Source organism: Eschscholzia californica, unplaced genomic scaffold (assembly GCF_041429995.1).
Source record: "Eschscholzia californica isolate CP2 unplaced genomic scaffold, dmEscCali1.0.p SCAF_4, whole genome shotgun sequence".
In the NCBI taxonomy this organism is placed as follows: domain Eukaryota; kingdom Viridiplantae; phylum Streptophyta; class Magnoliopsida; order Ranunculales; family Papaveraceae; genus Eschscholzia; species Eschscholzia californica.
In genome coordinates this window covers 48,350,710-48,360,329 of record NW_028238461.1, presented here as the reverse complement: position 1 = coordinate 48,360,329, position 9,620 = coordinate 48,350,710, and the positions used below count along the sequence as shown (strand labels likewise).

Below are 9,620 nucleotides of genomic sequence, written 5' to 3'. Positions count from 1 at the left end.
ATAGAATGTTGAAACGTACTAGATGGAAATGGTTGATGCTTTAACTGAAAGCAAGGCAGTCGAAAGTTTTAGAAATAAAATCAAACCTTCTATACAAGATCTCCATCAATGACTTCAAATAAAAAATTGAACACCTTCAGCACAGAGGAATTTAGAGACAAAAATCAGGAAGATCCAATATATTATAAATAGATTCTCAATGTTGAACCACATGAAGTGAAAGGCGATAGGTTCTAAGCTATTTAAGTACATCACTGTTTCTCTCAAAAGAACTGATACACAAGGAAGAAAAACTAAAGAGATCTACTATCGTAATACCTAATGATCTGCGGACTCTCCACCAACGAAGTTTACCTCGTTTTGTTGTTGTATCCAAATTCACGAAATCCAAAGTCTCCTGAGTCTGCTCATAATTCACAAAGTGGCCACCAGTTTTCTCAATTGATCATTAGCAAAGGAAACCTTGTATTCTGAAACTGCAACTATAATAGTAATGACGATCATCGAGGAAGTGGCACCCCTACGTAGACAAGCTAGAGGCAAACATGATCACCAAGTGAACATCTGATGGAGCACCTACGAGAAAAAATTATGATTTTTCAATTGGTTTGACAACAAAACAAAAGAATTTCCAAACCAATTAATTACCCTCACTACATTTCAAAAAAGAAATAATCAGCCCCACCACCCTTAATAGACAAATTATCTGTTGTAAATGGAAAACATATAAAAATAAATAAATTTAAAAAGACTTGCTCCACTTGAGGTTTTTTGCTCATTAATGTTACTTCTTCACATTTAGAAAGGAATATGCTAACTAGTTAAAGTTAAACTATGTTCATCAGATGCTGTATAATAAGAAGGATCTACATACGAAATGAAAAGATTAAGGGTAAACAAGAGAATGGCCCTCAAAAGTTGATGAATCAACTGCATTTTAAGTTTAAAGCAGATATTTATTCTATTGAATTCCACCTCTAAACTAGCAACCAAGATCCATGACAACAAAAATAACAAACTTGACTAACGGTTCTTAATAAATGTCTGAGAATTGCTTGCTATATCACATAAAGTATTACATGCAAAATAAAGCTTCAGGAAACAACTAAATATCCTTATATATATTTCTGAATACAGTCCCGAGTCCCGACCTCACTGCAGTGAATTACATGCAGAATATGTAATCTATATATGACACATTTTGTTCAAAGAATTCTTAATCCTGTAATCAGCAACAAGTGAAAATATATAAGGCTATAAATTTGAAACTATTAAATATTTGGGGTAAGCCAAAGTGCCAAACTATTACGAAATCAAAACTCTTACTTGTACATAAGGAAGCACCTTACATCATTCTGATGAATGAACTTGAATTTTAGACGATTGGAGCAGTGATTCAAGCTCAAGGGAGTAACTTTCCAGTTGATTGGATGAAATTTCTTCTGGTACAGTTGCTAAATCAGAGTTCCCTTCAGCAGGCTTACTTTGTTCTTTTGATCTGGTAGCCAAGATTTCATCACGGTACAAGACCAGAGCATCTTTTGTTGAAACAGAAGTTACAGACGCATATAACATCTGAAACTTCTCTCTTGCTTCTAGTTGTTCAACCAACTTTTCCTTCAAACCCTCCGAAAGGCATGCTAATGCACTTCAAATGGGGTTTGAAGAGTAATAAGCACATCGAAGTTAGATATATATGTCCAGTCTGAGCTCATTTACGAAGAAGTTGAAATCAAAAGTCTAAAACACATGTTTAGAGAGACAAATTTTTATTACTAACCTCGAAACACCTCTGACTAGGCCCCATTTGTATCCTTTAAGCACAGATTCCTTGAATCCAATAGTGAAACCCTCTTGGGCAGAAGCTTCTTTTCCTGATGTTAGACCATCGCGATAGCCAATCTAAATACAAATAAAGACTCACAATACACGTTCTACTCCTTTCTCTAGACTATTTTTAGCACAATAAAAAACAAAAACCAACTGGAAAGCGTATGAATATAAATTTCAAGGATACTGTATGAAATTGATCGTGCCGCCTCTGCCACTCTCTATCCAATTCAGAAGCTCTAACTGATTCCTCGTTAAATTCATCACACAAAGACCCGTCGTCACCCCACACGTCGTCGACATCGTTCTTATGATCTGAAACTATTAATTTTATCATATTTACTTGTTTAGATGGTACTTCACACTGGAACAAAACTATACCCTAAGTAACCGTTTCGTTCCAATCAGATTAGGGTCCAAAATACAGCATAAATTGGGGATTTGGGGACTAAATTGATCTCACCATAATAACTCATAATTTAACATAATCCTCACTAACCATAGATCTTGTATAATTTATTCATACAGGTTAATAATGGGACCAACAGATCTAAAGGCTACAAAAAATAACTAGGAAATTCAAAACCCTAAAAAAGTGTTTTTTTTTCTTTCAATGGCAACCGTTTTTCTTCTTCAAGCAATTTTTCTATTCTAACCCCTAAAAATGGTTGACTTGGGTACAAATTAAAATCAGTAACAACTAAATTATTAGGTTTAGAGAGAGAGAAAAATTGAAGATTGGTGAGTAGATAAATACCTTTGGTTGTGGAAGAAGACATATTGGAGGGAAGTCGGAAAAGGGTTTTGGGGGAAATCTCGCGGGGAAACCCTAGCTCCAAATCGTTACAGAGAGGGCGACAGTACACCTTGTTGACTTCCTGGTTTCCTATCGTTAGAGAGAGACAGAAACCCTAGCTCCAAATCGTTAGAGAGAGACAGAGAGTTGCATTCACTGGTCTCCTATCGATTTGGAGCTGCTAGTCGATTGGAGAAGAGAGGTCGGGGTTATAAGCGCCCATGCGTTTTTGCTCGAACGCGCCCCAACTAGTTAGTCTAAGAAACGTGGGGTTGTTTAACCAATGGCCTCAATGGCCTTAATTGTAAATCCACTCTCACTAACGGCGTAATTCCGTTTAATCTGACGGAACATGAGAATTTTAGTGATTATATAAAGTAAATATGGGGATTTATTTAAAGACAATTTAAAAACTCGGCCGTTTCAATAATTCTATCATTTGGGAATTTACAAAATAGGGTTGATTTTCCGTTTGGGCCCTTAATGTGACTGGCTCGTTTATTCAACCTTTATAATTAGACCAAATTACCATTTCTCTCCGTCAACACTTGGTTGCCCAGTTAGTTGATAGTTATCATAAACTCTAAAATCTCGGAAGTCTCAGGTAGTAATGACTTATCGTAGATCGTAGTCACTTTCTCAAAGATAAAGAAAATTACCATTTCACTCCCAAATTAACCAATGTGTGAGAAAATATTTAACTTTATATTTTCTTTCCCCATTTTAGTCTTTTTCTATTCCCGATCTTTCTCACAATTTATGTTGTTCTCTCTTCTCCAATCAATATTCTCCCACCCCTCTCCCTCTATTTAGTGAAGATTTGTTGATCTGACCTTCGGAAGAGAGAGAGAGATTTGGGCCTACGAAGAAAAAGGAGTTGTACGTCAACAAACTGGCTTGTGATTATTTTTTTTCAATTTTGTTTTCATCATAGACAAATCTACCAAGTTTCGTAGTTATTATGCCTCTTTGACATGGCTAAACTTATTTGTTATGACATGACGAGGAGAAAACTTGTGAGGATTAACTTTCTTATTTACACACAAAATGCTAGCAAGACTCATGAAAGGCCTTTTAACTTAGACCAATATAGTAACAAGACAACCCCACAGTTAGGTTTACCTCTAACAGATAAAAAACACATTCAACTTCATTCAAGTAAGAAACCCATTCAACTTTGTCAAGAGAGACTTTCAGAAAAAAAAAAAAAAACTTTGCAAATCGTTGTTGCCGCGAAATTTGACCTAGATTAACATTGGTCGATACAAATTTGACCATGACAGTCTAGAAACGAACCACCATATACACATAAAGAGACGATTAGCGAGGTGAAGTATAAATAATAATAGCTTGAGTTGATTCTGCAATTATAGCTACAATTTATCTTATGGATCAATGTGTTTGCTTAGCTTGATTTGCTAACTATTTGTGCATTTGTAACTGAAAAAAAATAGAGATCATTGTGGGTATTTGATTCCATGGTTCTTTTCTCTTCTTCTTGTTCTTGTTTTTGAAGATAGACAGTCACAAATTTTATAATAAGATAATAACGACATACTTGTAGATAAATCAGATATAACGTTGATAATTATGATAATACTAACAAACTAACTACTGATTAATGCCATGAAAACTAACTTCATTACCAAATACATAAATGAGTGAACAGAAACGGAAACGTACTTGAAGATCAAAACTTTTCGATAAATACTATGCACCAACCAGAATTCTAAATCCTCTATACAAAAGAAAAAAAGAAAATTCAAACAACACCACTTTCATTGATAAGTAAAACCTGATAACAGACAAATTAATCAATCATACCTCCTATTACACCTCCAAGCCGAAACAGAAAAAAGCGCTCGATCTTGCCAGCAAATTACTAAACAACCATTCTCCTCCTTTATCTTATAGCCATCACAACCGTAACCCTGTAGCAATCTCCTCGCCTGCAATAAGCCGTAGTAGCTCAACGGAATTCTACCAAACCCTGCAAAATCAAGCCTCTGAATCCACTTCTCTAGCTTCTCGTGTCTCTCCTTCCTCTCGGTCCCCTCACAAGCTATAATGTTCTTAATCTCTTCCCCGAAAAGCATCTTTTCCACCTTCATTCTCTCCATTGAAGCCCTTGACACAGTCGATTCCAAGCAATCAAATAGAGATGCATAAAAGTAAAGTGCTTCTAGGAGCCTTTCCATTAACGTTGATCCATTATGATTCGATTCTTGCTCGGTCACCACCATAACCTTCGGAGATAATCCCCATAAAGCTGAAAGGAAGCTTTCCATTTTTGCCGAACTGGATAAAGATATCGGGGATGAAGAGGCCGAATCAGCACTTGGGCTGTACCCATTAATCACATCTTTCTCAAGTAGTTCACCCAAAGCGTTCTGGTTCACCTGCAAGGCTCTCTTCAAGGTAATTGAGTTTGGACTTCTCGATGCAGGTGGGGACTGCTTTCTGCGAGCCTCGTCATCGGAAGCCAAAAGAGAATGGAGTTGAAGAACAGAGCTAATTGCTAGAGCTTCTCCAGTTTTGACACGTAAACTTTCAACATCAAGGTTCTCTAATTTGCTAACTATAGGATTGAATTGAAATGGAATATCAAGTTTTTCGGCTTCTTCAATCAATCTAAGAGCTGTTTGTTCAAGAACCTCTTTTTGTTCATGAATGCCGGTGATTCTCAAGTGAGGTGGACCTTCTGGCCTTGCACTCAAGGCTTGAAGGAGTGCAATCCATTGTGCTGGTTCCGCCGAATTAAGATCAATAATGTGAACCATCTTTTCCCCTTCCATGGCTTCTAAAATCGCCTGATTTGTGATCACAAACGAAAGTTTTAAAAAGGGGCAGAGATCGAAAAATAGTTTGCGAACATAAACTGCTTCCGAGAACGAAAATAGCCTAGTAGAATTTAGGGCTTTGTGTAAACCAGGCCATGCTTTTAGAATCCTATCAGCTAATGCCTCAGTGAAGTAGGAAGCAATTCTTTGCATTGTATCTCCATCAGGAGAAGCAAGGTGAGAAATTTGTTCGAGAGCGACATTTGCATTTTCTAGGTTATTGGCAGCTACATGATTTGCACAAGAGAGTATGAGTTGGATCAAATATAACCCACGTTCTTCGGATTTTAGTTCACGAAGCCATGGATATGGCGATCCTAAACTAGGTGAAAGTGACATTAAAGAAAAGAACTGAAGAGGTGATGAAGTTACAGATGATGATCCTTCGTCTTGAACCATTCTTCCCATTAACAAACACAGTCTTGTTTCTCCGACATTCGAAGTAAACCGAGATAAAACCCACCAAGTCCAAACCAAACCCTCACCAAAATGAACCTGAATGTGACAAAGAAATGTAACTACCAAGTGTCAAAATTTCAAGACCCTTATAAGTAAATTGCAGAAAGATACTCCACAAAATGAGTATACTAAGAACTGTTAATAACAATGTAAAGAAATTAGAATGGATTTAGGGTTTCAGTTTTTTAGTGAAGAAGGTGGGAAATTGAAACAGTTGTTGATACCTCAAAATCACACACAAATATCACAAGAAAAGCTAACAATATGAAGGTAAGTGAAATGGGTATCAAGTAATTACAAGAATTAAGACAAATTTCATACAACACTTAAACAAAATTAGAACAGAATGAAAACAAAAGAATCAAACCTGTTTCTCATCAAAAGAACAGAATTCCTTTCTGGGTATGAAGAAATATAAAGAATTAAAGAAAAATAAGAACTAATAAAAGAGTAGTCGTACCAGATACAGTATATAGATAGAAGATTTCAGTTGGTATAATAAGTCATTAATCTCGTCAAAAGTACCAAATTCCTTTCTGGGTTTTCAAAGACTTCCAAAACCCAGAAAAAACCCTCAGAAAAGTTTGTTTCTTTTCGATTCAACAGAAGAAATTCTTACTCTGCTTTCTTTGGTTTCTCTCTCTAAATATGAAAAAAAAGAAGTCTGAAGTCTCTCAAACCCAGAGCAAGGAAATTAGGGTTTTTCTGAAGTTCCAAAGCTCTTTCTCTCTCTCTCTAAGTTGCAGCAGAAACGTTCGTTCATTCATTCATTCAATTGAGACCGTTTTGAGTTAACTTTTTTTTCCATAGCTGCTGCGTTGTCGACAATAAAAGAGGGCCAAGTTTGTCTCCATTCATTTGGTGTCGTCTTGAGGAATATATATAGTTGAAATCAATGCAGTTAGCTCCTTTGGAGTAAAACTCCACCTTATCATCTCCACCCTTGGATTAACCCATTTACTACCGAGTTGACTCGGTTCAATCATTCCTAATCTAACTCTGGTTAATTAGTAGTGTATTAACTTTTAGCTGTTACTCCTTCCTTGCACACCCCTAACAAGTACGACTAACTACTTCAATGAATTAAGGGTGTGTTAGAAAAAAATATGGTCGAAATCATAAACTTCACTCGTAATAATAGCAAAAGATAAATATTCAATGAAGTTGATTGCAGGTCGAGTGGTGATGTGTCTGACTCTAATTGATCATTTATCTTTTTTAACCAAACAGAATTGAAACCAACTACATCACTGTTCTGTAATCGATCTTAATATTTAAGATATATAGCATTTTTTTTTGTTAATGTATGGTGCATGAGGTGCCAACTCTATGTAAATGGTTTTAATTCAACTATATTATTTTTTATTTTTTTATTTTTTTGTTGAAGGGTTTTAATTCAACTATATTACTTGGTAGAAAACTTGCAAAACAAGACAGTGGAGGGTAACACAATAAACACCTCTATGACATATATCTCTCTCTCTCTCTCTCTCTCTCTCTCTCTCTCTCTCTGTTGAAGTAGATCTATTTTTAAGTAAATTGTTTATTGTGACTAGTATCTGTTTTTGTCTTGACATTAGGTGGCTAGAGAATAAGGAGTAAGAGAGAGAAGGAAAGAAAGCCAGACTTTCCATTATTCCTTATCGTTACACACCTCCAAACATGCCCTAACAAAACAAAACAACACAATGGTATTTTGTTTGTTTGTGTATGGGTGGGGATTGCTAGGCACAAGTCTTTGGACTCTTTTCATTACTTCCAAAAACTTCATACTTTGTCTTCTTCTCCAAAACCATATACATCCCATCCACTTGGTTTTTATATCTTCTCTCTCTACTTCATACTTAATTATATTTTCTTTTAAAAAAAGGTATTAGGTAGGACAAATAGACAAGGAAGTTTTTTTTTTTTTTTTTTTGTTGAGAGGACAAGGAAGTTAGGCATATGTCCAAAAACTATAAACCATTTTTAACTCTACTCTTGTCTTCTTTCAACAAAAAAAAAAAACTCTATTTCACACTTTTTTTTTTGTTGAAATTTGTCTTTCTCACACTTGTTCACCTTCATCCTTAAGTCTCAATGTCCTTCCAAATATTACAACTCTAGCTCTCCCACTCTTAGATTTTTCTCTAGCTCTCCCACTCTTAGATTTTTTTTTGTAACTATATTAGATATGACATTTTTGTAATTTAAGTTGATCGTATCCTCATGTCTATTATTGTTGTCTAGTATAAATGTCATGGTTCAACAAAAAAAACTAAGTATAAATGTCATGGTTGATACATGAATCACGTATAGAAGAGTCTAAATTCAATGAGACTAAAAATAAATATCTAACAACACAATAGCGTACCACTGATTTTTCAATCACAAACTATTATTAAAGATTATAATGTGATACGAGTTACTTCCTTTTCTAATTATGAAATTTCACTTATTAAAAACAAAAATAATTTATGACTTAATATGTAACTTCTGACACATGTAGAAAGACCTATTTTTCCTGAAAATAGTCTCCACATGTGTAAATTGTGTGTATCGTAAGTTTTTTGTAAAGAGAGAAGACCAAACTCATGATATGTAGTGCAATTAGTTCAACCATGATTTTACCTTTCATAATGAATTTAACCACCAATAATTCAAATTCTAAAATTGTACAAACTTCATTAAAGCTAGCCCAAATTACTAACTAAAATGTGGGCGAGGTACACCTCAAACAACCGCCCACCACATCGCCTATCTCTGTTGATAACAAGACAAGGGGTAAATTTGCCTTTTCTCTCCTTTCGAGAGAGTGTGAAGAGTCTAGTTCACTCCTTATCTTATTCAAGGTGTGGTATGGTAGGTGGCAGAGTCGGGTGTACTCCGATGAACTTCGAATTGATATAGGTATCATTAGTTTGAAATCCAAGTGGGTGCTCTATGGTAGCTAAACTTCAAGCTAATGTCATGGTTACGACTTACGAGTTACTATTTCTTTAACAACAATCTAGTGATGGCTTGGTTAGACCAAGCTCTAGTCCAGTTGAGAAACCAAATCGAGTCTATCTTTCTTTTCCTCTTATCAAACGTTTCACATGTGTTTCCCAATGCTTTATGAAATTCTGTAATTTCTATAGTCACCTCAAGCATGGTAAGGGTGGTTCTAACTAAGGGTTTAACAAAACATTTTACCAGGAGGATGATCATTATGAAATTTAAAAAACATGTTAATTAGTGTTCTGATGTGAAGTTCCATGAAGTACAACAATTTCAAACCCAATAATTGAATGAATATGACATTAACACATAATATCATTATCCGGTTCCAAATGCGTGATCAATGCCCATATCACAAACTAAAACTACTCAGTACTCACCAATAATAAATCTCCAATTACTCTAACCCCCCCTGAGTTAGTAAGTAATCATGGTTTAGAGAGAGAGATAGTGTGACCCAATGTGATCCATACAAATGGGTTGTCTCTTCAACATACACAATTTCTTCTTTAGATATTTTTGGTTTAACTTACAAACCTCACACAAAACACAAGACGTGGATGATTGTTCATCCACACGTGCCGACCTAACTATGTAACTTGTTTAAACCATACAACTTAAGCCACTTGTCATACATGATTTGAAATGAAACCCTACACACGTGTCTCTGTCACACATGCACCACCAAGTCATTTCTTGTCTTTTTTTTCATTTTT

The 9,620-nt window shown here is 35.4% G+C and overlaps 2 protein-coding genes across 10 annotated transcripts; both read right to left on the bottom strand.

The window, feature by feature from the left end:
* Positions 1–150: 150 nt before the first annotated feature.
* On the bottom strand, positions 151–2,876 carry LOC147545511 (uncharacterized). Of its 9 annotated transcripts, none has more exons than XM_086637522.1 (5): positions 2,588–2,876; positions 2,018–2,151; positions 1,781–1,902; positions 1,350–1,648; positions 151–576 (listed from the first exon to the last, which is right to left on the bottom strand). In XM_086637522.1, exons 1-4 carry the CDS (start codon positions 2,607–2,609, stop codon positions 1,351–1,353), a joined length of 576 nt encoding a protein of 191 aa, XP_086493648.1. In that variant the 5' UTR covers positions 2,610–2,876; the 3' UTR covers positions 151–576; position 1,350. The 9 variants fall into 9 exon arrangements, with proteins under 9 accessions (XP_086493648.1, XP_086493652.1, XP_086493654.1 ...); XM_086637526.1 differs by having other exon boundaries at positions 1,327–1,648; positions 2,018–2,145; positions 2,588–2,872; XM_086637528.1 differs by having other exon boundaries at positions 2,018–2,145; positions 2,588–2,872.
* A 1,372-nt stretch (positions 2,877–4,248) lies between these two features.
* On the bottom strand, positions 4,249–7,407 carry SCL3 (scarecrow-like 3). The gene is made up of 3 exons (XM_086637515.1): positions 7,327–7,407; positions 6,386–7,275; positions 4,249–5,961 (listed from the first exon to the last, which is right to left on the bottom strand). Exon 3 carries the CDS (start codon positions 5,872–5,874, stop codon positions 4,441–4,443), a length of 1,434 nt encoding a protein of 477 aa, XP_086493641.1. The 5' UTR covers positions 5,875–5,961; positions 6,386–7,275; positions 7,327–7,407; the 3' UTR covers positions 4,249–4,440.
* Positions 7,408–9,620: the final 2,213 nt, after the last annotated feature.